This window comes from Phyllostomus discolor, chromosome 9 (genome assembly GCF_004126475.2).
Source record: "Phyllostomus discolor isolate MPI-MPIP mPhyDis1 chromosome 9, mPhyDis1.pri.v3, whole genome shotgun sequence".
In the NCBI taxonomy this organism is placed as follows: Eukaryota; Metazoa; Chordata; class Mammalia; order Chiroptera; family Phyllostomidae; genus Phyllostomus; species Phyllostomus discolor.
This window is the reverse complement of record NC_040911.2, coordinates 56,011,370-56,038,296: the sequence shown is the minus strand read 5'-3', so window position 1 is coordinate 56,038,296 and position 26,927 is coordinate 56,011,370. Positions and strand designations below refer to the sequence as shown.

General features: G+C 42.0%; 1 protein-coding gene and 1 non-coding gene across 2 annotated transcripts in view; both read right to left on the bottom strand.

Annotated features, from left to right (window-relative positions):
- Positions 1–22,612, bottom strand: part of PODXL2 (podocalyxin like 2) — a 50,003-nt gene extending 27,391 nt beyond the window's left edge. The window contains 2 exon segments of the mRNA XM_028524613.2: positions 14,477–14,755; positions 22,396–22,612. Of these exon segments, the coding sequence (XP_028380414.2) occupies positions 14,477–14,755; positions 22,396–22,465 (349 nt within the window). The 5' untranslated portion in view covers positions 22,466–22,612.
- On the bottom strand, positions 3,754–3,860 carry LOC114507114. Its single transcript, XR_003685392.1, has one exon. It is a non-coding gene; the product is annotated as a U6 spliceosomal RNA (small nuclear RNA).
- Positions 22,613–26,927: the final 4,315 nt, after the last annotated feature.

Genomic DNA, 26,927 nt, shown 5'->3' with positions numbered 1-26,927 from the left:
ATAGTGAACTAGAAAAAACTATTTTCTTGTTCACTTGCTAGATAGAAAGGACACTACTGGGAAGACTGGCAAAGTTTGAAAAAAGTTTGTAATTATATAATAGTATCTTATCAGTGTCCATTTCCTGATTTGCAATCACTGTACTGTGGGTTTGTAAGAGAATGACTTTGCTATCAAGAAATACAGACTGCCCCTGACAGCTGTGGCTCAGTTGGTTGGGCACCATCTGCCAAAGGGAAAGGTCACCAATTCAATTCCCTATTCTGAGTCAGGGCACATGCATGAGTTACAGGTTCAGTCCCTGTCAGAGCACATGCAAGATCTCCCTCCCTTCCTCTCTCTCTAAAAATGAATTTTAAAAATCTTTTTGAAAAGAAGAAAGAAACACACACTGAAGTATTTATGGGTAAAGGAGTATCATGCCTGCAACTTATGTCAAATGGTTTAGAAAAAAAAGTATGTCTATATACACATATATAGAATAAAGCAATGTTAACAATAAGGGAATCTGAGTAAAGGGTATATAGCAATTATTCTGGCAAGTTTTCTATAAATTTGAATTAAAAAAAATAGGAGGAGAGCCCTGGCCAAGTAGCTCAGTTGGTTAGAGTGCCATCTTGATAGGCCAAGGTTGCAGTTTGATCTCTGGTCAGGGCACATACAAGAATCAGCCAATGAATGCATAAATAAGTGGAACAACAAACCTCTCTCTCTCTCTCTCTTTCTCTCTCTCTCTCTCTCTCTCTCTCTCTCTCTCTCTCTCTCTCCTCCCCCCCCCTTTTCCTCCCTCCCTCTCCACTTCTTCTCTCTGTCTCTAAAATCAATTAAAAAAATAGGAGGTGAGGGGGAGGGAAGGGGAGAGATAAAGGGAGAGAGAGAGAGAGAGAGAGAGAGAGATTAAAAATAAATCATTTTAACTATTGGCTAGTGAGTGTGTTGGAACTACTAGAAGAGAAGAGAAAGAAGGCAGAGACAGGGCAATCCATACTGGAATAAGAGTTCAGAACACTCCAGAAGGAAGAAACACAGTTGCCATGAGACAGAGAACAACCCTGGTGGACAGGGAAGAGTGCTTTTCCTACTCAGGTGTCTAAGGTAGAGAGACCAGGCTTCCAAGCACTTGTAACACTAAGAGAGAGGAAGCCTTAGCAGTCATTTTGGAGGGGGGAAAGGAGTAAATTGACAATGGAAGAAGAGAAAAAAAAGTGAGCCCTGGCTGGTGTGGCTCAGTGGACTGAGAACCAGCCTGTGAACCAAAGGGTCATTGGTTTGGTTCCCAGCTGGGGCACATGCCTGGGTTGCAGGCCAGGTCCCTAGAACGGAGCACAAGAAGCAACTACACATTGATGTTTTTTCTCTCCCTCTATCTCTCCTTCCCTTCCCCTCTCTCTAAAAATAAAATAAATAAAATTTTTGGTTTGTAGTATATTTTTAATAATCTAGCAATTTTCTTCACAGTAAGTAGGGTAAGCTAATTTATTTCTTTAAACTATTGATTATGCTATTACAGTTGTCCCATTTCCCCCCCTACATTCCCCTCCACCCTGCAAACCCTCTCCCACCCACATTCTCCCCTTTAGTTCATGTCCATGTGTCATAAGTTCTTTAGCTTCTACATTTCCCATACTATTCTTGCCCTCCCCATCTATTTTCTACCTACCATCTATGCTACTTATTCTCCATACCATTTCCTCCTCTCTCCTCCCACTCCCCCTGTTGCTAGCCCTCCATGTGATCTCCATTTCTGAGGTTCTGCTCCTGTTCTAGTTGTTTGCTTAGTTTGCTTTTGTTTTTGTTTTAGGTGTGGTTGTTAATAATTGTGAGTTTGCTGTCATTTTACTGTACATGATTTTTATCTTTTTTTCTTGGACAAGTCCCTTTAACATTTCATATACTAAGGGCTTGCTGATGATGAACCCCTTTAACTTGACCTTATCTGAGAAGCACTTTATCTGCCCTTCCATTCTAAATGAAAGCTTTGCTGGATAGAGCAATCTTGGATGTAGATCCTTGCCTTTCATGACTTGGAATACTTCTTTCCAGCCCCTTCTTGCCTGCAAGGTCTCTTTTGAGAAATCAGCTGACAGTCTGATGGGAACTCCTTTGTAGGTGACTGTCTCCTTATCTCTTGCTGCTTCTAGGATCCTCTCCTTCATTTTTACCTTGGGTAATGTAGTTATGATGTGCCTTGGTGTGTTCCCCCTTGGGTCCAACTTCTTTGGCACTCTCTGAGCTTCCTGGAAGTCTATTTCCTTTGCCAGATTGGGGAGGTTCTCCTTCATTATTTATTCAAATAACTTTTCCACTTGTTGCTCGTCCTCTTCCCCTTCTGGTACCCCTATAATTTGTGTGTTGGAACATTTAAAGATGTCCTGGAGGTGCCTAAGCCTCTCCTCATTTTTTTGAATTCTTGTTTCTTCATTCTTTTCTGTTTGGTTGTTTGTTTCTTCCTTCTGGTCCACTCCATTGATTTGAGTCCCAGTTTTCTTTCCATCACTATTAGTTCCCTGTGCATTTTCCTTCATTTCACTTAGTGTAGCCTTCATTTTTTCATCTAATTTGCGACCAAATTCAACCAATTCTGTGAGCATCCTGATCACCAGTGCTTTGAACTGTGCATCTGATAGGTTGGCTATCTCTTGGTTGCTTAGTTGTATTTGCTGTAGAGCTTTGATGTGTTTTTCCATTTGGGCCATTTTTTTGTCTTGTCGTGCCTGTTATGTATGAGGGGCGGAGCCTTAGGTGTTCACCAGGGTGGGGCAACCCAGTCACTGGGTTGTGGCACTGTATGTGGGGGCAGGGTCTGAGATGGAACAATGGCACTTGCTCCCCTCTCTGTTGGACTTCAGTCCCTTCTACCACTTCCCCCAAGCAAACTGGGCCTTTCTGGTGCTAATTCCCATGTGGGTGAGGTTGTGCACATTTTAGAACCCTGTGGGTCTCTCCAACAAACTCTCCTGTAAGGCTGGGAGTCTCTCCATGCACCTCAACCCCCACAGGTGTTTTCAATCAGTGCCTGAGGCTCTGTATCCTGGTGCTGGGACTTTGGGTTGCACGCAGTGCCTTGCTGCACAATTGCCGCCTTGCTGGGTCTGCCAGTTGCCACCCCACACCTGGGGTCTACGTGCTGCCACCTGCACGCCCAGGGTCTGCCTGCTGCAGTCTTGTGTGCCCGGGATGCCTTATGTGCCCAGTCCCACTGCTTTCTGTGCCTCGACCCTTCTCCACCCTGCTGCCCGACTCTGCCCCTCCTAGCGGGTCTGGATGAACATGTCTATTTTAACTCCTTGGTTGTCTGACTTCCAAACAGTTCAATTTTCTGTCAGTTCTGGTTGTTATTCTGTTTCTAAGTTGTTGTTGTTGTCCCTATCTTGGTTGTGTGAGGAGGCACAGTGTGTCTACCTATGCCTCTATCTTGGCGGGAAGTCCAGATCTGGTTTTTTTTAATATCTACTGTACATACTTGAAGGACTCTGAGGTGGGGATGTATGTGCCCTCCAAAGAGAATGAGCAAGAGATTTAGAGCAGGTGGAAAAAGGAGAGCTGCATTTGTCCAGGCTCCCTCATTGCTTATCTTTTGGTTGGTCTACTTTCCACAGCAAGCGCTTTGCCCAAAGTCACACAGCTTATGTGCAGCAGAGCTGAGTCTAGAATCAGTGTCTCCTGAGCAGTGATGCCTGTGGACCTGGGTTATTGTCATGAGAGCATGTTGATAGTATGTGTTAGAGGAAACCAGTATATTTTTTTAATTGAAAAAATATGGACCGCTTCACAAATTTTCAGGTCATCTTTGTGCAAGGGCTATGCTAATTTTCTCTGTGTTGTTCTAATTTTGTTATATGTGCTACCAAAGTGAGCGCGGAAACCAGTACATTCTATTATTACTAATACTATTATACATCTCATTTCTAGTTTGTTTGGACCTAGAAGAACTAGAGCTGGTGCTTTCCTTCACCTTCTGTAGTAGTAATCCTCAGTGGGGTCCAATGGCAAAAATAGCTGATGGAGTTTTTGCTTGCCTGGTAATGAGTACTGGTGTGACCTTGAGTGGGTTCTTTTTCTAATTTTGGCTTCAGTTTCTTCATCTGTAAGTAAGACCATCAGAATGATATATTAAAATCTTTTCCAGCTTTAAAATATGATTCTCTGGCATTTCGGTTGAAAAGAGTAGTCTTAATAAAGTAGGGAAAAAGAAATATTATGTAAACTCCCCACTCTAGCAGCTAGTGTCAAGCCAACTGAAAGCCGGATCAATTAATTCATGCAGAATTGTTCATGATTAAGAATATTTTTCCCAGGTTACCTACTCATCTTAAGACTGTCCCTATTGTCACTCTCCACTCCTTTCATTTTCCAAGCTTCTTAATAAAATTCTCTGCAAGCAGTTTCAATTTTCTAAGTGAACAAGATAACTGATGTTCTACAACAAAAGAGATAACTCTTTGGGATTGGCAAGTTCTAGAAACCCTACTGAAATAGGCTCACAGGTGTTTCCTGGCTCAGTAACTGAAGAACTCCAAGCAGATGGGGTTCAGGGGTTGAACCTGAATCAGAATCCACCTTGCTCCATCATGCTTTACCTTCCCTTCTTGGCCTCATTCTTAGGCAGGCTGTTCTGGTGTGGTGGCTTTGAGAACCACCAATACCTATGGTTTCCTTCTTTCACATAGCAACCCTAACAGGAGAGAACTCTGCCTCCTCATCACTTTTGGAAAATCTCAGAGGGGAGACTGAGCTCAGGCTTGGTCATGAGCCCTTCCCAGAGCCAATCCTAAGGCCATCAGGACTAAATTTTCTCACTGGCCCAGGGTGGGTCTTGAGGCCCCCTGAAGCCAAGGGGTAGGGCTCCCTACTCCTGGATGGAGAAGAGGGGAGGAGTGCCTCTCAAAGGAGACTCGAGGTGCATTCATAGGAAAAGGGGAATGAAATGATGGTTGTGCATAAACCCCACTGCTTTTGAGTAAGGAACATTCATAAAATGTTTATATTTTATGAAATATTATTATTATTTTTAATCCTCACCTAAGGATATTTTTAAAAGTTGATTTTAAAGAGAAAAGAAGGTGAGAAAGAGATACATCAATGTAAGAGAAAAACAATGATTGGTTGCCTCCCATTTGTGCCCCGACTAGATATCAAACTTGCAACCTAAGTATGTGCCCTGACCAGGAATCAACTCCTCAACCTTTTTGGTGTATGGGACAATGCTCCAACCAACTGAGCCATCTGGCCAGTGCATACTTTATAAATTTTTTTGACATAATATTGTTTGCCTCACAGCAATCTGAAATTTGTAAAAGTCAGCATGATTAGTATCACTGTTTTTATAGATGAGGGAACTGGCTTAGAGAGGTTTAAAAGTGACACTAAATTACACAGGTAATAAGTGTTAGAGCTAAATCTCAAATCTGAGATTTCTACTTCAAGATCTTCTGCTCCTTCTCTATATGAAATTATTCATGAGACCACTTTAATTACTCATCCCTATAATAAATTTTGTAGAAACCAGATAATCAAAGCAGTTTTCTGCTGGGACCTAGACACATTTCCTATACAGTGAATCCCTGTTGATATTTTATCTGCTATAGAATGATTTGACCTTTTGAGTTACTTCCCAGGCATATTTACTAAGAAGAGGACCGGCTGACGGAGGCACTTTCACCTAGACACCAAAAACAAAAACTACTTAAAATCCCATCACCCAGAGTTAACAAATGTTAACATGTTGGTGTATATCTTTTAAAAGAAAGATTTTGTTTATTTATTTTTAGAGAGAGGGGAAGAAAGGGAGAGAGGAAGAGAAACTTCACCAATTGCGTCTTGCACGTCCCCAGCTGGGGGCCTGGTCTACAACTCTGGCATGTGCCCTGGCTAGGAATCAAACCAGCGAACTTTTGGTTTATAGAATGATGCTCAATCCACTGAGCTACACCAGTCAGGGCTAGTGTATGTCTTTCTGAACTTTTTCCCATGTGGGAAATACAGAAAATATGCTTTTGCAAAAAAATGGAATTATAGTGTACAGATCTTGCTGTTTCACCTAACAACATCTTTCCAAGTCAGCATACACAACTACCCAACCTTATCTATCTCAGATGTGATGGGCTCCCATTTCTTGGTCTACTCCTTGCTGTGTGAGAGCTGAATGGTTTCCAGTCTTTGCTATATGAACTCTGCCATGATGGGAACTCTTAAAACCAAATGTTATAAACATCCTTACTTGTCTCCTTAGGGTGCACTTCTAGAAGTGAAATTGTGGGTTCATGATATTTGTTTTTAAAGCTTTTCATTCAATCGCTTACCCCACCCCAATGTGGTATGATTTCTGTTCCTTTCAGCATTACATTAAGTACCTGTTTCTGTACTGATTCAAAAATGGCTATTATCTTCACATATACATATATATGTATATACACATATATAAATTTATTTATTTTCAAGTTGGTAGGCCAAAAAATTTATCATCTTTTTTAATTTACATTTATTTCATGACTACTAAGATTGACCATTAAAAAACTTTTAATTATACTGAAACTTTCTTCTCTTGCACCTCTGTTTTATATAAATCTATTCTGAATTTTGTGGGTGTTTTTATATTAGCACTTGGTTGAATAACTGGCTTAAATGTTGCACACAGAGAACAATTTTCAGTGATTTGAAATTAATCTAAAAGGATATTTAAAGTGATTTTTAAAGGCCACTGGCCCTGATGCCTATTTTAATTCCATGTCTTAAACAGAAGAATCAGTTCATTAATATTGAAGCTGATAATGAAGGTCATCCATGAAATATGGCTTTTCTAGAAGGAAGAAATAAAGTCCAGTGTGGCCTTAATAAACTAGGGAACAAGACATACAAAACTGTGGTGAAATATAGGAGGAAGAAAATGCAATATGATCTTTTGAGAGAACAATAATGAGATTAAAAGAAAAAAAGAAAAGGCCTGGAGAATCCTACTTACCCAGAGACCTGGAGCTTCATTATAGTGATCTCTAGTGGCCGCTGAGCCACCCATCGCATCTCCTGGGGGGAATGCAGCTTAAGTGCTGTGATAAATGATGTTACACAAATCAAGAACCTTATTTTAAGCCAGGTGGTGAAAGACAAATATCATATGATCTTACCTATAAGTGGAATCTAATCAATAAAACAAGCAAGCAAGCAAAATATAACCAGAGACACTGAAATAAAGAGCAAACTGACTAACCAGAGGGGAAGGAGAATGGGGATAATGAAAAAAAGGGAAGGGTTGTCAAGGAACATGTATAAAGGACACACGGACAAAGCCAAAGGGGAGTAGGGTCGAGGGTGGGAGGTGGGGATGGGTAGGGTGAGGGGAATCATGGGGGGAAAGATGGAGATGATTGTACTTAAACAAGAAAAAAATCTAAAAAATACCCCACCTTACTTTACCTTTTGCATCAATTAGTCTGTAGTTAGTGGTTCTTGTTTAGTTTCAACAAGTTATTCAGCGAGTATTTGTTGTGTAACTATTCTGTTGATTTTGTATAACCACTGTTAAAATTGTGGTGAATCCAGAGTTTTCAAAAGAGGAGGAAAATATTAATAAGCATTGCTAAATAAGGAATAATTAATGTTGGTTGTTTAGCCCCAGGAAAATAAGACTAAACTAGAGGAACTAAGACAATATGTACATTTCCCCCCACAAGGGAGATACTTCCTAGGTGTTTCTCCCTTAGATAAAACAGAAATGGGCTTAAGTTAATTGTAAATGAACTATCACATTTGGGTTTAAGGAAATTAGGGAGGAAAAAAGGAGGCCAAGATGTGTTCTTGAAGAGGATTGCCAATCCACGTTTTCTAAACTTACTTACCACCTGCCAGAGGGCTGAGGCCATCAGATAGCCTCCTAGGTCCCTTCTAGCATTAGGATCCTATGCTTCTTGTAGCCCTATTATAATAATAGCCTGACCACAGATATACCTACTGGGAGCTGGATTGTGTAGAAAGCTTAGAGTGCAAGACATGTAGTGTGACTTTCAGAGAATGCCTTGAGGAGAAAAAAGTACCTTTCATGGGGCAGATGTTTTGCATTCATTATGTCATTTCATCTTAGCCTCATGTTGCAGAGGGGTGGGTGTGCAGAGCCTAGAGACCAGTCATTAAGAATTCTAATCCCCACCTGCACAACTCTGAAGCTTGTCACCCAGTCTGGTGATTCAAGCTCAGTTTTAAAGAAATTGGCTGTGGCCAGAGCTGCAGATGAACTGAGAGAGATAATGTTACTGCTGTCAGTTTGCTCTTCTGTGTCTGAAGCCAAGTTTGAGTGCTGGCCTGACCAGGAGGTATCTTGAAAGACTGCCTTTGACCACACAGGAGCCTGTGTTTTACAACTTTACAATGTGACAAATTCAGCTTCGAAGCTTAGAGGAAATACCCTCTACTCTTGAAGCTTTTGTTTCCTCATCTGTAATAGGAGGGTGATGGGCCCTTGGATCTCAATGATGGGGGACTGAATTTCCCCCACAACTCTAGGGAAGATGTAGTTTCCAATAATGGCCATCAGAGGTCCTGCATCTTCACAGCGTTGTTGCCTGATGTGTCACAAAAGAAAGTTCATTAGCCTGCTTTGGTGGCCAGGAGGGAAGCTAGGCATTGACTGTCTTCTGGTACCTCCGGGACAGCTAGCTATCAGGACTAGCTTCTTTTGTGTCCCTTTGCAGCTTAGCCACTCCTTGACTTTCCACACTTTGAGGCCAAGCTGGAACCTCTCTCTGGAGAGCCAGAGCTGTGAGGGACCCTTTGCATCTCTTCAGTGTCCCAGTTGTTGATACCCTCCTGGGAATAGGCTTTGACAAGCTTTCTTGCTGTCTTCAATGTGTCTCTTGGGTACCTTTGCTTGTTCACTTCTGTGTTTAGTTATGGGGCATGTGGGGAGTGCTTTGTAGGCATGTCTTGGTCCCAGACAGGCTTTTGGGGCTTGGGGGGCCCTACTGTCCCACCTCCAGATGCCTACAGTAGATGGAACAGAAAGGGCACTAAACAGGAAGGGTTCTCCTTGTGTGGAGTCTCAGCTCTCTGTGGTAGTGTTCATGGGTCCTGGGGATTTCCAGCCCATCACTGCACCAGGAGAGTGGAGGAATGGGAAGTGGACTACCTTGCCAGGAAAGGAGACCCATTTCCTTCTCCCTTTTCTTCAACCCTGTTGGTACTGTTCCCTCTTCTCCTTTTTTTCTCTATGGCTCTAACCTTTTTCTGATTTGTCTCACTTAGAAGAAAATTATTTACTGGACTTCCAGCCAAGATGGAGGCATAGGTAGACACACTGTGCCTCCTCACACAACCAAGATAGGGACAACAACAACAACTTAGAAACAGAATAACAACCAGAACTGACAGAAAATTGAACTGTTTGGAAGTCAGACAACCAAGGAGTTAAAATAGACATGTTCATCCAGACCCGCTAGGAGGGGCAGAGTCGGGCAGCAGGGTGGAGAAGGGTCGAGGCACAGAAAGCAGTGGGACTAGGCACATAAGGCATCCCGGGCACACAAGACTGCAGCAGGCAGACCCTGGGCGTGCAGGTGGCAGCACGTAGACCCCAGGTGTGGGGTGGCAACTGGCAGACCCAGCAAGGCGGCAATTGTGCAGCAAGGCACTGCGTGCAACCCAAAGTCCCAGCACCAGGATACAGAGCCTCAGGCACTGATTGAAAACACCTGTGGGGGTTGAGGTGCATGGAGAGACTCCCAGCCTTACAGGAGAGTTTGTTGGAGAGACCCACAGGGTTCTAAAATGTGCACAACCTCACCCACATGGGAATTAGCACCAGAAAGGCCCAGTTTGCTTGGGGGAAGTGGTAGAAGGGACTGAAGTCCAACAGAGAGGGGAGCAAGTGCCATTGTTCCATCTCAGACCCTGCCCCCACATACAGTGCCACAACCCAGTGACTGGGTTGCCCCACCCTGGTGAACACCTAAGGCTCCGCCCCTCATACATAACAGGCACGACAAGACAAAAAAATGGCCCAAATGGAAAAACACATCAAAGCTCTACAGCAAATACAACTAGGCAACCAAGAGATAGCCAACCTATCAGATGCACAGTTCAAAGCACTGGTGATCAGGATGCTCACAGAATTGGTTGAATTTGGTCGCAAATTAGATGAAAAAATGAAGGCTACACTAAGTGAAATGAAGGAAAATGCACAGGGAACTAATAGTGATGGAAAGAAAACTGGGACTCAAATCAATGGAGTGGACCAGAAGGAAGAAACAAACAACCAAACAGAAAAGAATGAAGAAACAAGAATTCAAAAAAATGAGCAGAGGCTTAGGCACCTCCAGGACATCTTTAAATGTTCCAACACACAAATTATAGGGGTACCAGAAGGGGAAGAGGACGAGCAACAAGTGGAAAAGTTATTTGAATAAATAATGAAGGAGAACCTCCCCAATCTGGCAAAGGAAATAGACTTCCAGGAAGCTCAGAGAGTGCCAAAGAAGTTGGACCCAAGGGGGAACACACCAAGGCACATCATAACTACATTACCCAAGGTAAAAATGAAGGAGAGGATCCTAGAAGCAGCAAGAGATAAGGAGACAGTCACCTACAAAGGAGTTCCCATCAGACTGTCAGCTGATTTCTCAAAAGAGACCTTGCAGGCAAGAAGGGGCTGGAAAGAAGTATTCCAAGTCATGAAAGGCAAGGATCTACATCCAAGATTGCTCTATCCAGCAAAGCTTTCATTTAGAATGGAAGGGCAGATAAAGTGCTTCTCAGATAAGGTCAAGTTAAAGGGGTTCATCATCAGCAAGCCCTTAGTATATGAAATGTTAAAGGGACTTGTCCAAGAAAAAAAGATAAAAATCATGTACAGTAAAATGACAGCAAACTCACAATTATTAACAACCACACCTAAAACAAAAACAAAAGCAAACTAAGCAAACAACTAGAACAGGAGCAGAACCTCAGAAATGGAGATCACATGGAGGGCTAGCAACGGGGGAGTGGGAGGAGAGAGGGGGAAATGGTATGGAGAATAAGTAGCATAGATGGTAGGTAGAAAATAGACAGGGGGAGGGCAAGAATAGTATGGGAAATGTAGAAGCTAAAGAACTTATGACACATGGACATGAACTAAAAGGGGGAATGTGGCGGGAGAGGGTGGAGGGGAATGAAGGAGGAGAAATGGGACAAATGTTATAGCATAATCAATAAAATATATTTAAAAAAGAAAGAGATCTGTGTTGTGGAGCTGGCACATTGTGCACCTGGCATGAGCAACAGAAAGAATGTATGCAAAGTGCTCATTACATGGCTTGTGTTCAATAAATGGCAGGTATTTTTATTATAATGACACCTCAAGAAGCCAGTGGGATAAGGAATGAGATGAAGTGAGAGAAAAAGAAGAGGAAACAACTTGGGGTGGTGTGTGCAAAGCAAATCTGAGTTAAAACCAAGGTCTTCCTGCTGTGATCCTGACGAAGGTCCAGGTACATAACTGTTGCTTTCTCGACCAGGCTCTCTGAGTGACTGCTGGTCTTAAACTAGAATCTCAGTTTGAACAAAAGGAGAAGCTTAGAGAACGACCAAGTACATATAATTTTCCAGTACAAGGTAAAAGTGTCATTTCTTTTCAATGATGAGAGAATAGACTTATCAACGAATGTTTCTACACCAATAGGTTACATATATGAGGAAAATAAATTAGATCCCTATCGTATACCACACACAAAAATAAATAATAAAATAAAATATAAAAAATCAAGTTCCTGGGAGGATGGGCTGCAATGGGGTAAAAGGCAGAAAACTGTACTTGAACAATTAAAATTTTTTAAAATCAAGTTCAGAAAGAATAGAAGAAATAAAGGTGTATATACCACAGGGAGGAAAAGTCTTTTCTAAACATAAAGCATAGAAAAACACATAAAAACATTTCAAAAGAAAAATTGTTTTAAGCTTATAAAAATGAAATTTATGCATATCAAAAAGTACTATGATAAAAATAAAGGTAATTGACAAACCAGAAAAATGTTTGCTATTATATATACATCAGAGAAATGGTTAGTAGCTATTCTATATGAAAATGTGTACAGTAATAAAAAAGCCTTAGTAGAAAAAATGAAAAAGTAGTAATAATAGCTAATATTTACAGATGACTTACAATGTGCCAAGCACTGTGCTAAGCACATTAAATGTATCAGTACACTTAAATCTCACAACCTTATGATACTACTATTATCCCCATGTCCTAAATGATAAAACTGAGGCTTAGGCTTGTTAGTTGTCAAAAATCACATAGCTGTTCAATGGCAGTGCTAGAACTGTGGAATCTGCCTGACCTCAAAGCCTGTTCTCTTAATTACACTGTATTTCAAATCAAATAGAACTCTCAATGGACAGAATATGTATATATAATACCTAGAGAGAATATATAATAAGTATACATACAATATATATGTGTGAATATATACACATATATAAGTTAAAATTTACTAGTAATCAAAGGCCATTATAATCTCATCTATCAAATTGACTAAGATTTCTAAATGGCAAAATTTAGTGGTAAGAAGTGTTAAAAAAAACTGTCACTCACTATACTTCTAGTGGATATGCACACTGAAAACATCTTTCTGGAGGGTGGCTTGGAAATATTTAACCAAAGCCTGTGGAAAGATTCACACCCTTTGTGTCAGATATGTGCTGTCCCCTATAGATCCAGTCTCCACCCTTTTCTAACCCGCCAGCACCCAGGCAGACTGACCCAGTGGATTACATCAACAAGTCATGTCTTGCTTCCTGACCTGACTCCTGGGCAGAAGAGGGGAAGGGAGAATTATGGGGGTCCTGGCAGGAGATGGGAGGAGGGAAGTTGAGTACTTATTCTCCTGGCTCCTTCCCTGTAGGGCCACCTACTCCCTAGCACTATCTGTCCTTGCAAGTTCCTTTCATCCTTCCCTGCCTTTGTCTCAATAGGTGTAGGGGGCTGATAGCTCTGTTGCCACTGGCCCTGGATTCCTCTGTGGTCACCCACTCCCTGTCTATACCTTTGTAAAATCACTACTGTATAAATAAACCCTCCTTGGATTATCTTAGCTTGATTATGTCTTAAATTTCTGGTTGGGAGGCTGACTGACATATCTTTAGGCCCAGAAATTTTACTTTAGAAATCAAAAAAGTACAAAAACATGTGAGGATATTTATAGCAGCATTAAAACTGAAAACCTAAATATCCAATAATAGGGAACTGGTTTCATACATATAATGAGGCACATCATGAACTACAGTGTAGTCATTAAAAAACAGGTTATAAAAGAATATTAATGATGCAGAAATAATTTTATAAGTGACTTTATAAGTGAAGATATTATGTCCCCCATGATTCTAATTTTGCATATAAAGTGATTAGAAAAATGTATCCTAAACTATTAGTAGTAATTATCTTTTAGTTGTAAGACCACAGCAGGATTTTATTACCAGTACATTTGTACTGTTTTTTATTTTTCACATTTTCTACAATTTTCATATATCATTTATGAAATTAGAAAACATAAATCCAAAGTATTATCTTTTTTTCCTTTCTTTTCTTTCTTTTTTTTTAAAGAGGGAGAGAAACAGCAATGTGTGGTTGACTCTTGCACACCCCCAACTGGGGATCTGGCCTGCAACCCAAGAATGTGCCCTGACTGGGAATCAAACTGGTGACCTTTTGGTTCGCAGGCCAGCACTTGATCCACTGAGCCACACCAGCCAGGGCCAAAATATTACATATTTTAAAAAGAAAAATTAGAGCTAAAATCTCTGACATCCCACCCCCATGTGCAAGTACACATGCACACACACAATTTGACAGTCTGACATTTAAAAATGAACTGCTGCTGGTCAAGGGCATGTGCACAGCTGCTGTTGCTAAAAGCATTGAAGCTCTGTCGCATCTGTCATCAGCCATGGTACATGCATTCCTGCTGAGCCCAGGCCCCACATGTCCATCAACCATGTTCTGTAAGTCCAGAAACCAGCTCTGGCCCATGCAGGGCAATTATAATGCCTTGATGGAGCCAGAAAGATTTAAGGGGGGACATGCAATGTGTGGACCTTTGGGAACCTTCAACTGAGACAATACAGCACACTACAGAAAAACAAACAAACAAACAAACAAACCCCATACCTTGGAAAAATCTCAGCTTGAATCATGAATGAACATCTGAATAGCTGTATGATCTTAAGTATGCTTTTAACCTTTCTAAGCTTCAGTTTTCTCACGTGTAAAATGGGAATAATATTATGGACACAGAATACAGCTTACTAAACAGCAGTAACTATTAAAGAGAAAACAACCTCCTGAGCCAATAAGACATTCAGAATCCCAGAGACCTGGCTTTGATACACAGGAAAAGCTGGTGGGGAAAGAGAAGAGACATGATTTCAGCAAAGAAATGGTTCTTTGGCATTTTGCCAAGATGGTCTCATACCCAGCTGTACTCAACACATACTCTTAGGTCAGAAGAGCTACCTGCAGTGGGTCCCAGGTCCAAACTAGAGTCATTCAACTCCTCCTCCTCTTCCCAGAAGTACTGTGGTGGCTGCAGCATGCGGGACTCTTCACTCTCTTCACTGGGGAAGCCTGACCCAGGGGCTCCCAGGCCAGGTCCTAGTCCCATGGCCTCACGGGGCTCCTCTGCATCAAATGACTCTAGGCCAGTGGGCAACAGGAGATCCAGCAAGGAGGTGGAAGTGAGGCCCTCTGGGCCAGGTTCATCAGATCCAGCTGCATATGCTTCCAGGGACACTCCTGCACAAACACAAAAGCCAGACCTATGAGAGGACAGAGAGGACAGGCTGTTGTGGGTTCAGATCTGTCTCCACAACAAAAAAACCTGAAATAGGGGTGGGGCTTTGGGGATCAGTCCTGACAGCCAGGGGCTGCAAGGGGATTCTGAGATGCCATTCACATTTCAAAAGATCCAAAATGCTTAGCCAAGATAAAGCAGAGACAGAGGGAGACAGAGGCAGGAGAGAATGAGGGATTGATGAACTCAGTATCCTCTGGGCACTCACTCAAATGCAGACTGTGTCCCTGTTCTTTGCCATAACTGTACTAGGTGCTGGGGGCACAAGTAGCCAAAAGCAGGGTCCTGCTTTTAAGAAATCTGTATGGACAGGTTTATTCCTAGGTACTTATTTTTCTTGTTGCTATATCAAATGGGATTTTTTTTCCTGATTTCTGTTGCTGATATTTTACTGTTGGTATACAAAAATCTTTGATTTCTGCATATTGACTTTGTATCCAACTGTTTTGCCAAATTCACTTATTAGGTCAAGTAGTTTTTTGGTGGAATCTATAGGATTTTCTATGTATACTATCGTGTCATCTGTAAATAATGACAGTTTTATTTCTTCCTTTCCAATTTGGATGCCTTTTATTTCTTTTTCTTGCCTGATTGCTGTGGCCAGGACTTCTAATATTATGTTGAATAGGAGTGGTAAAAGTGAAACCACAATAAGATAACCACTTCATACCAGTCAGAATGGCCATCACAGACAAATCAGCAAACAAATGTTGGAGAGGATGTGGAGAAAAGGAAACCCTAGTGCACTGTTGGTGGGAATGCAGACTGGTGCAGCCACTATGAAAAACAGTATGGAATTTCCTCAGAAAACTAAAAATGGAACTGTTTTTGACCTGGCAATTCCACTGCTGGGATTATATCCTAAGAACCCCAAAACATCAATCCAAAAGAACCTACGCAGCCCAATGTTCACAGAAGCAGAATTTACAATAGCTACGTACTGGAAGCAACCTAAGTGCCCATCCATAAATGAATGGGTCAAACAACTATGGTACATTTACACAATGGAATTCTATGCAGCAGAAAGAAAGAAGGAGCTCCTACCCTTTGAGACAACATGGATGGAATGGAGGAGCATTATGCTAAGTGAAATAAGCCAGGCAATGAAAGACAAATACTATATGATCTCAACTATAGGTGAAATCTAATCAACAAAACAAACAAGTGAGCAAAATATAACCAGAGACATTGAAATTAAGAACAATCTGACAGTAACCAGAGGGGAGATGGGAGGGGATAATGTGGGGAAAGGGTGAAGGGTTTTCAGGAACAACTGTAAGAACACATGGACAAAACCAAGGTGGGGGGATGGAATCAGGGGAGGGAGGTGGGGATGGCTGGGATGGGGGGAGTGGTGGCGGGTAAATGCAGACAACTGTACTTGAACAACAATAAAATAATTTTTAAAAATTTTATGGACATTGCTGCTATCCTAGCCTGAAAAACTTCCAAAACTGCATTAAGAGTGTGATTAGTATTTCAGCAACACGGGATTTCTGACTATAATCTTTAGAAAACCATGTGAGGTCATAGTTCAAATTCATCCAATGTTGGTAATGACACGTTCATGTAGCATCTTGACTGCATCTCTCCTATTTTACAAAACAGACAAATAATCAGATAAAAACAATAAATTAAAGGGCATCTTGTTATAAAATAAACAAACAAAAAAATTAAAGGGATATCTTTTTTCTCTCATTCACTAAGAATAGGAATACAGCCATATTTGCCAATTCCACAACTTAATTACTAAACTAATTACACAAATACTACTACCTTGCTATATGTCTTCCACAAAAGTTGCAAAAAGCTTCTGGGTCTCTCAGCCTTCTCATCCAAAAATATGAGGAACGTGGATGAAATGACCTCCAAGTTTTATTTTCCACAACCAACATTCAGTGATGCAGGAAAGACAGAATTTTAGGAGTCATTTCCTGCTCTTCCCCTGTTGAGCACTATGACATAACTTGATAGTAGTTCATGGAAATTTTTAGTAATCATTAAAACAAAAATAAGAGATAAATTATTTTTATTTTCTAACATTTTTATTGTTGTTCAAGTACAGTTTTCTGCCTTTTCACCCCACCCCTCCCCACCACCCCAGCCCTCCCCACCTCCTTCCCCTGTTTCTACCCCCTACCCCATTATTGTCCATGTGTCCTTCACAATTGTTCCTGCAAATCCTTCACCCTTTCCCCCTATAATCCCCTCCCCTCTCCCCTCTGGTCACTGTCAGCCTGTTCTCAGTTTCAGTGTCTTTAGTTATATTTTGCTTGCTTGTTCATTTTGTTGATTAGGTTCCTGTTAAAGGTGAGATCATATGGTATTTGTCTTTCACTGCCTGGCTTACTTCACTTAGCATAATGAAGAGCTAACATTGTTGATGCTGTGTGCTAAATGCTTTACAAGCATTATCTGAATTTTAATCTTTACAACTACCGTATAAAATAGCAAGCCATAAGCTTGGCGTGTACCAGCAGGGTGATTGGCCACTGAAGAAAAAAGAGCATTCCAGATTCAGAAATGAGTTTTGTTTTAGCAGAACTAGAGTGAACATCCCAAATATGATGGCATCTGTGCATGCTATGCACAATCAGACAACACAGGTTCACAAATAACATCTAGTTGTAAGGACAGCATTCTGGGATAAAGTGAAAGGGGCTTCACAAAGTAAAAATCATGCTGATGTGGATAAACAGGTCTGGAAAACACACACAGAAGGAAGCTCTTGTAGAGAGAACTTGTCACCAAGAAAGCAGGTTTGTATTCTGGCTCCCCTAGCTGAGTGATTCTGAGTAGCTACCTCGCTGCCAGCAGCCTTAGTTTCCTCATCAGTAAAGCAAAGACAATAATTCCTCCAACCCTCACAGAGGCAAGGGCATCAGATGAGGTAAGCTCCATGTAGTGTGTGTAAACTGTGCTATAAGGAGCATATTGTATTGAACAAATATGTTATTACTTTATATAAAGGACAGAGAATTGGGATATTCTTAGCCAGGAAAAGAGAACATTTAAGAGAGACAATGGTCAGCATCTTCAAATATATTTTTTAAATGTTGATGTAAATAATAAAGATCAGTTATTCTATGTCTGAGGAAAAAACTAGGACTGAGTGGAAATATGGGATAGCATCAGAGGGCCCAAAAGCCTTTAACTAGAAGCTAGTCACCTCTACCCACCTGCCTAACTATTCCTCCTGCTTTTGAGAAGTATTTTCTGGCCACTCCTAATCTAGGCTAGGTACCACTTCTGTTACCATAGCCTTCTGAACAAATTACTTTTCTCACTGAATTGTAACAGACCATTTTACAGGCTTCCTTTTGTTGAATAGTAAACCCACAATCAGCATGTCCCATGTCAGATTTAACCGTGTCATTCCAGTGACTCAACAGTCTCTGAAACATAATAGAGGCTCAATATATGTTGAATGAATGGAGGAATAAATAAATAAATAACCCTCTTGTTTAAAAAAAAATAAATAACTGAGACTACATGAGATTAAGGTGCAATAGCAAATAGATAATAGTTAATAGAAAAGCTGTAATTAGATGTTTCTCCCCATGAAAAAGGTCTTGCAGACCTTCCTCCATGAAGAAAAGCTGGGAAGCTATTATTTGCTAAGCTGGGTATCCTTCTTCCAAAGTATAGGTAAAGAAAAAGAATACCCAAGATGGCATAAATACTTCATAGGATTTAAGGAGCAAGGAAAGAGGCCAGAGCTAAAGACTGAAGGACATCCATCCCCTTCTAGCACTCTGCTCAGGGTCCTCATAGCAAATCCAAAACATACGAGGCTCAGAGTGCAGGAATCTCTCCTCTTGCAAAAGGCCTGAGGTCAGAAAGGTGGTTCCCTATATTTTCACCAAGAATCATTTTTACCTATGTCTGAAAATATGTCATCTATAAACTGCACTAATTTAATAGTTATTTTCTCATTTTTAAAAAGTTAATCAGAATCATAGAATATGCCAATCAGATACAATGCCAATTAGAATCAAACTTTGATTTTAGGTAGGCTTAAGTGTCTTATTATAGGTAGAAATTTGCATTAGAATTTCAGTTTACACAGAAGAATATGGTCACCTCTGAGCTCCTTCTGTATCACATATTATGCCAGGCTCTCTTGGGATAAAACATGAGCATGAGACAGCCTCTGTCCTAGGGAAAATGACCACTGTTTGGTCATTTCTACATTTTATACAAAATATCAGCTGACATAATAGCCCTACTCTGAAGAAGTGATGTCCCTAGGGTAAGAGAACCAAATACTAGAAACTAATCTGGAAAAACTCATGCAGTCCAGGAAGAAAAAAGTCAACCAATGGAAAATACTTATAATAATTAAATAACAAAAATGTTGCAGGTTCCACAAGCACGTGAACAGCCAATTTTTGAGAGGGTCATGAAGTAAAGATTTTTATCTACATATTATCAGTCACTAGCAGGTATGTTGGGAAAGACATTACTTCAGCTTTTTTAGATAAGGGCAACCTGATTTGTCAAATTCTTGGAATCTTACTCTCTCTACCAAACCACTGGAGGATCAAACACATATTGCCTCTTCAAAACCTAAGAACTGTCTCTTTCAGAGCTGAACACTTGTGTGGTGTCAGAGAAGTCACTACCACCTAGCACTTGCTCAGGCTCTCCTGGACAGCTTGGGTCTTGAAAAAACTGTGTCTGCCCTCTTGAAAAAGTCTGACCAGCAGTCCTGTTGATTTCCCACCTCTGGGAATAAAATACCTTTTTAGTCAGTGAAGCTCTGTGTATAGAGAGGACTGTGGTCTGATGATTTCACTAGGTTTATTCCCTATGATTTAGGTGATTCCTCCATTCTCTGAACCTCTCTCCTCTACCTGTCAAGAGAGAAGCCATGATGTCTCTCTACCTTACCTCCCTCCCCCTCCTCGTCTTCCTTGCCTAACAGCCTGATAGGAACTAACAGAGATTTTTATAACTTTGCTGAAAAGCTGTGTGTAAAAAAAGGAATCTGGTTGTTTTTTGTTGTTGTTGTTGTTCTTTCTCCAGTAAACAGTTCCATGTTCTGAATGTTATTTTTCCCTATAATTATTTTTTCTTTTTATATACCTTAGTATTTTCAAAAGTCTTGACAATGGGTAATTATTTAGGTAATTATGAGAGTTTACTTAGTTTCAAACTTGCATACCAAAATAGTAGCTGAGACCTAACCATTCTATGTATATTACTTTTGCACTTCACTAATCTACCTTAAGACCACCTGATTTAAAATTTCAGATTTACACTCTTTGTAATTGATTTTTCCCCTCTAATGCCTATAATGTTTTGTTTCTTCATCACTGCCAACAGAGGGAGGGAGAGAAAAAGAAGGGACATAAAAGGATTTGGGGATCAGCCTCAAATAATTAAAAATTTGACCCAAACACACTCTGAAAAAGAGGCAAATGAAGCAGGCTTATATCTTGAGGAGTGAGAAAACAAGGCCTTAGTAATCTCATGTTTTATCTCCCCTGCAATTTACTCCTCAAGATCCAAATATCCTTTTATGATTTCTAATATCAGCTGCATCCCTACCTTCCCCCTAATCAGCAGCTCTGAAGTCCAGATCTCTCTAGGCTCTTGCCAGACATCAATACTGGAGCTGCCCAGCAGCATCTGTTAACATAGCTCCCATACCCTTGAGTGTCAGCCACAGCAGAAATTGTCTAGCACTGTTGACCTACCACATATATACTTATACTATTTGTGTGTCTATACACATCAGAGAGACAGTGCTGAAAGGTTTCTGCAGGGTTTCCACACAAAGGTGTGAAGAAAAAGACATACTGCTGGATACACACGTCACCCACATTAATGTGTGTTTAATAGTATGTGTTATGAGAAGTGTGTATGGGAGGCAGGAGAAGGGAGAAAGAACAAAAGGAAGAAAAATTGCCCACAGTAATCCATGGTTAGCCATGTAAGGGTACAGGCAGTTACAGCTGAGCATGGGTGCTAACACACTTTAATGGCCAGTTTTGGTGGGGCTGTCACAAAAAGAAAGAGTAAATTAATCAATATTTAATTTATTTATTGACTCTCATCTTCTTCAAAGAGGATTTGAGGTTTGCCAGGATGCAGGTAGGTGTGTGTGCCTGAGAGAAACCCTCGTGGACATTTTTTCTGTGCACACCTCTTAGGTCCTTACCCATCCCTGATTGACAGTGGAGAAAAAGTACTCCTGTTGAACTGATCCTTCCTGGAACATGCTCAGGAGTGGCCCCTTTTCCCTCCCACAAGTTTTCCTTGGCATTCTGTCACTATGGCCCATGGTAATGGCCCGTCTCATGAAGCAAGATTGCTCCTCCCTTCAGGAAGAGACACTTCACAAGTCTCTCCTTCATCACACTCATCACACAATATGCCTATTTTTGTGGGTTAACTGAATGGGAACTACCTACTAGCCAGTGTTCCATGCACACTGCTACATATAAACACTATACCCCTGTGCGTCGATTGGAAGTGGAGTCACTCCAGCCTATCTGACATGGGAGCGTGCAACACAAGCACACACTCCAGTACTCTTCTCCACCAACACCAATTACACCTTAATATGTACTCATGACAACTCTCCCCATCACTCTGTTGAGCTACAAGGAGAAGCTGTTTAGCCATGTCCTGATTTGACTCATCTTTGCAGACAGCTCTTCTCCCTACCCCCATTCTGTTGTGGTGGCCTGTCTCACAGGTTGTCACACACTTTGTGTCCCCCACCACCACCCTGCACACACCTAAATCCCAAGTCTGCCACTCAGAAGCTGTTCTCAGGCCCTGCCTCCTTCTCAGAGGCACATCCACTTCACACCTGCCCCTCACCACCCAACGTACAGCCCAGTGCCCTTGAGTAGCTGCTGAATGGGAAACCGGTTCAGAGGGTCTCTCACACATCCCTGTTGTCAGCTGCGCAGGAGCTATCCAGGAGTGTCACTGTCAGAGACTTTCTGGGGCTGCCATACTTCTTTTGTGTCAACTCCTAATAAACTAAGTTGCCCAACGCAGCTTATGTAAAACACTCATTCACAACGACCCACCCTTCCTCCTGTCCAGTAACCCACACACGTAAACACACTCTCCACGGTCGCAGAAGCTGTATGTAGAGATTCTTGACAGTCTCCCTTAGAAAAAACAGAGACTTCCACCCCCCACTCACTGTCGCAGCCCCATGGGACCGTTAGATGCTGTCTCGCATTCTTGTGTGACTGTTGCAAGGACTGGCGGCCCGTTCATCCTCTCAGCCTTGCTCCGCTAGCCCCGAGCGACCCTCGTCCAGTGCCGCAGGGAGCGTGCTGAGGTGGCTGACGACACTCGTGGCTCACTCGCGGGTGTGTGTGTGTGGCGCTCGCGCATGGAACGGCTCACAACGCAGGCACACCGGGTCGCCCCACGCCCCCACCCTCTCCCTACGAGCGCGCGTGTGTGGTGGAAGGATCGTGCCGTAGCCCAGCCAGACCCCGCTCACCACGCCACGCCAGTCCTTTGTTGGTGGCCGGGAGCTGTCCAGCACCGCGGCTTGCCTTCCCCGTCCGCCCAACCCTGACGCCTGCGAACGCCGGTGCGCACTCACCTCCGGCTAGCAGCAGGAGGAGCGTCCGTAGCAGCAGCGGCAGCAGGGGAGCCCGCGGCAACCGGGCCATCACGCAACCGTTGCCACCCGTAGCCGCAGCGGCCGGCGCTTCTGCTTGTGTTGGAGGCCTCGCTGGCAGCAGGGGAGGTGCGCGTCAGCCCCAAAGGACCACGCCGCCGTCACTCACCCTCGGTCCCGCCCAGTCGCGTGACACCGGCGCGCCCCCGAGGAGGTAAGGAGGGCACGGGTGGCCGCCCCTCTGTCTCTTCCCCTTTGCCGGGTCAGCCAGACGGTGGGGGCCTGGAAGAGGCTGGGGCTGCAACTGCGAGGCCTGGAATTTGGGGCCTCGCACCTCGGATGAGCCGCGGTCTCCTATTTGGCCGCAGCAACGGAGGTGAGCTCCCGGAGCCACCCAGTCACCCATCTCCTGGAAACATTTCCTGAGCACCCAGGAGGCAGGCAGTGGTCACCTTCATCAAATGAGACTTATCAGAGAATGGAGAAGTGAGAGGAGTATAACACTAACGCTGGGCGTGGAGTGTTGCCAATTGCACGGTCTGAGGTTGAATAGCAGCTTCGGGAGGAGGAGGAGGAAGAGGAGTGAGGTCAGGAAACGCTTCTCACGGGCACTTGAGAGGACAAACCTTGAAGGCAACGTAAGAGAAGGATGAGGCAAAGTCCCTGGGCCAGGAGGGAGCAAAGAACCAACTTGGGGCCAGTCTAGTGCACATCCTTACTTCAAATTGGCCCTGAGACCTTGAGTGAACCTCTTCACACCCCTGGGCCTCAGTTGCCTCATCTGTTGAAAGCAGGCTTTGAGTTATTAAGGCAGTATTTCTTTCTTCTTTCTTCTTTTTTTCAAACTGCAAGAGAAGTTTATTTAGAAAATCGTGGAGGTGGGAAAAGTGAGCCATAGAAGAAATGGGCTCAGAAAACAAGTTCCAAAGGCAAAAGAAGGACCCTTGGAGCTTAGAAGAAAGACACAGGCAAGGAAAATGCACCTGGGGAAAGGCCTAAGTGTGCTCCACAGAGAGAGCCACTAAGGCAGTGTTTCTTAACTTTTGTTAAGCGTTTTGACCTTGTGACAACTAAAGTTGTACCAGGGCAACTGGTACCACTTCATGTACCAGACATCACTGTAGTGAGCAAAACAGTCACACCCCCATCCTCATAGTTTAGCCTAGTGAAGAAAACAAAGAAAAATCAATAAGAATTACAATTATAGTGAAGTCTGTCAAGAAGCAGAAGGACAATGAAACAACATAGAACAGAAGTTTTACACTTGCCTTCTTGAAGGCATATTTAAGCTGGCACCTGGAAGGGTGAATGGATACAAGGTTGGGTTGGAGAGAACATTACAGGCAGAAAAAGTGCATGTATAATTCCTGAGTTAGAAAGGTCCTCAATCTCTCTGAGAAACAAAGAAAAGTCCCAATGCTTTTGGAATGACTGCAGTTTGAACATGTCCAGCAGTCAGTATTTTGTGGAATTTTACTTTATATATGGTATATTCAGAAAACACTTCTTAAAAATGAATTATCATACTGAATCTGGTATTTCAAATGCAGTCTTAACTCCTCTATCACTAGATATTGTATCTCAAAGAACTTTTCCAGGACTAAATACTTAGGAGAAACAGGTATTAAGGTGGAGGGTATGTTACAGTAGATAGTCATGGAGCACCAAGGAGTTTCCCCCATTGGCCAAGATAGTGCTGGGGGAGATTCTTACACTGAATGGGCCAAAAGTTAGAAAGATAAATCCAGAGTGCCAAAAGCTAGAAAGATGAATGTACAGGACCTGAGAGCACCAAAAGCTAGCAAGATAATAAGACAGAGAAAAAAAGCCCTCCCTCCCTCTCCCTTTAAGAACTAAGGGCTTGAGCAGGAAGGGCCAGATGGTCTTTGAGACAGGAGTCCACCATTCTCCCAAATTGTGGCATCTGAATAAATTTCTTTCCTTTTTCACTAGTACCTGTCTGACAACTTTGGCTTTCACTGAAGCAGGCAGCTGAACCTGTACTTCAGTTACAGGAGATAAGTGGAAATGAATCCTGATCAAAGGAAAGAATATGAGCAAAATGTAGCTCAGTATGATAAAATTACTTGCCATATCAAATTTAGGAGATAATAGTTTCATGATTAGGATGGGGCAGAAGACAAGTTTAAAAAGATAGATGACTTACTAGCTAAATACCTTACTGAATTTTTGGTTAATTCATACAAAGTAGTAGGCTCTTATGTTATAAATGAAGCAGTGAGCCATGACTGTGTGGCTCAGTGGATTGGGCATCGGCAAACAGAAGGGTTGCTGGTTTGATTCCTGGTCAGTGCACATGCCTGAGTTGCAGGTGGGTTGCCGGTTCAAGGCATGTGAGAGGCAACCAATGGATGTTTCTCGCCCTCTCTTTAACCCTCCTTCTTCTTTTCCCTAAAAATAAATAAAGATAAATAATTTTTGAATGAGGCCACAAAACACATGGGAAAAGTGACAAGTCTAAGAAGATAATGCAAAGTAGTAAATAAATTTAGGTAAAGCTATTCTTAATTCATAGAAACTACATCATTTCATTTAGCCTGTGGTCAGATTAAACTCCACAGACCATTTGTTCAATGGGACATTGTAGGTTCTGGAAGGGTGACAAGACCTGGTAGTAAAGGATCTTGAAGGTCAAAATGAGCAGTTTGGACTTTATTCTCCAGAAATTCATTTTTTATACAAGAATCATGTCATGGTTAGGTCTGTATTTTAGACAGATGATTCAGAGGGCAATAGACAGGAAAGATTGGCCAGTGGAGAGATTGCCACAGGTGTCTCAGGAGCAGATGGTAGAAGTCTGGCCTAGGGCTAGCACAGCATATTTGAAAAGACACCCCAGAGATAGAACTAGTATGAATCAAAGAATGACAGAATTGAGTCCTGTTGATGTCATTTTACTGTTATTCTCTATGCAAATATGAATTAGACAAGACCTAATTTATAACAGTTTACACAAAAAGCCCACATATAGGAAATGACTACAAAGTGTAAAGCAAGTTTGGACTTAAAATGAGTACAGTGCCCAGAACAAGGAAGTTAATGTCCTGCTATTTGGAACTCTTTGAACGTTGCCAACATTATGTTTTTTATAGTAACTTTTTTGTTTGTTTGTTTAGTGAAGGACCAAGTAATGGAGGAGTTATCCAGGAACATATCAGAGAAAACAACTGTTAAAGGTAGGAGTATCTGGCTTTGAAAAAGAGAAAACTGAGGTGCATCTAAACCCATCATTTGTGTCCGTTTTCCTCTGTTGCAGTGAAATGAGTGTCCTTCTTTATCACAGGCCAACTTCCTCCACTGGGGCTCTGTAGGGAGCCATTTCATGGGGCAAGGAAATGTAGCTCAGCATCCATGTGGAAAACCAGTGGGGAGCCAGTCGGCACACAGGACCATGCCCACAGAGAGGTTTCCCCATGGGAATTAGACCTGCAGTGTACCTAGACTGTTATGAGACTTGCTTTTGCTAAACTCTCTCACCCTGAATTGAGGTAGCAAGTGCTTACTGTAAGTTCCTAAGATCTGGTGCTAAACCTCCAAACTATAGAGTGTAACTGATTCAACCACTTTTCCCCTTGGTCTGCAATATACTTCTCTTTGAAGTAATTAGCAACATTCTTTCCTTTGTTATCTGTCAAAGGTAATCACCTGCAGTGAACCTGTGCACAGTAGATGAGGACCATCCTCCATATAATGTACCCAGAAAAGCAATAAAAGGCTGTCCAGGCAGAGGCCGGGGCCCTCTCACCCTCTCTCCCTCTTAGAGAGTGGCCATGCCACCCCTTTTTCTCTACAGGACTTCAGTAGTCCATGTGTATTTGTTCATACCAACGACAACACACATACATGGATCCTGCTGGCCAGGATCCGCATCAGGGCTCATCCCTACATTATTTGTCTCCTTTTCAAGAACTTCCATTTAAAAGTATCTCTTTTCTGACAGTGTCAGTCTTTCTTTCTCCCTGACCATTCTCATTAGGTATAAAAACATGATCCAGAATTTCTCATCTTAAAAAAAATACTGGAAGAGATGAAATCATGCTGCTGGTACACTGAGTACATGTGCTTGCTTTTACATCCTTCTCTTGACCCTAGAAATCATAGGAAATATACATATGTACACCTTGGTCCACAACAGCACTGGAATACAAAATGGGATTAATTTGGTGGGTCTAAAATGATGAGGAAACACTTAAAAAATAAAAAGCAAATAAGATTAAATTGCTGGAGAAACCCACAGTGCAAAATGCATGCCCTTCTAAATAGCTCTTAGGTTAAAGATAAATCACAATATACATTTTAGTCTATTTAGAAATAAATGACAACATAAGAACATTGCATATGAAAATCCATGGGATGCAGCCAACAATTAATTCACAGAGGATATTTTATAGCCACAAATACATTTATTAGGGGAAAAAAGACAGATTAAAAGTAAATGAACCAAGTATTCAGTTTAAGAATCTTTAAAACACACACACATACAACCCAATAAA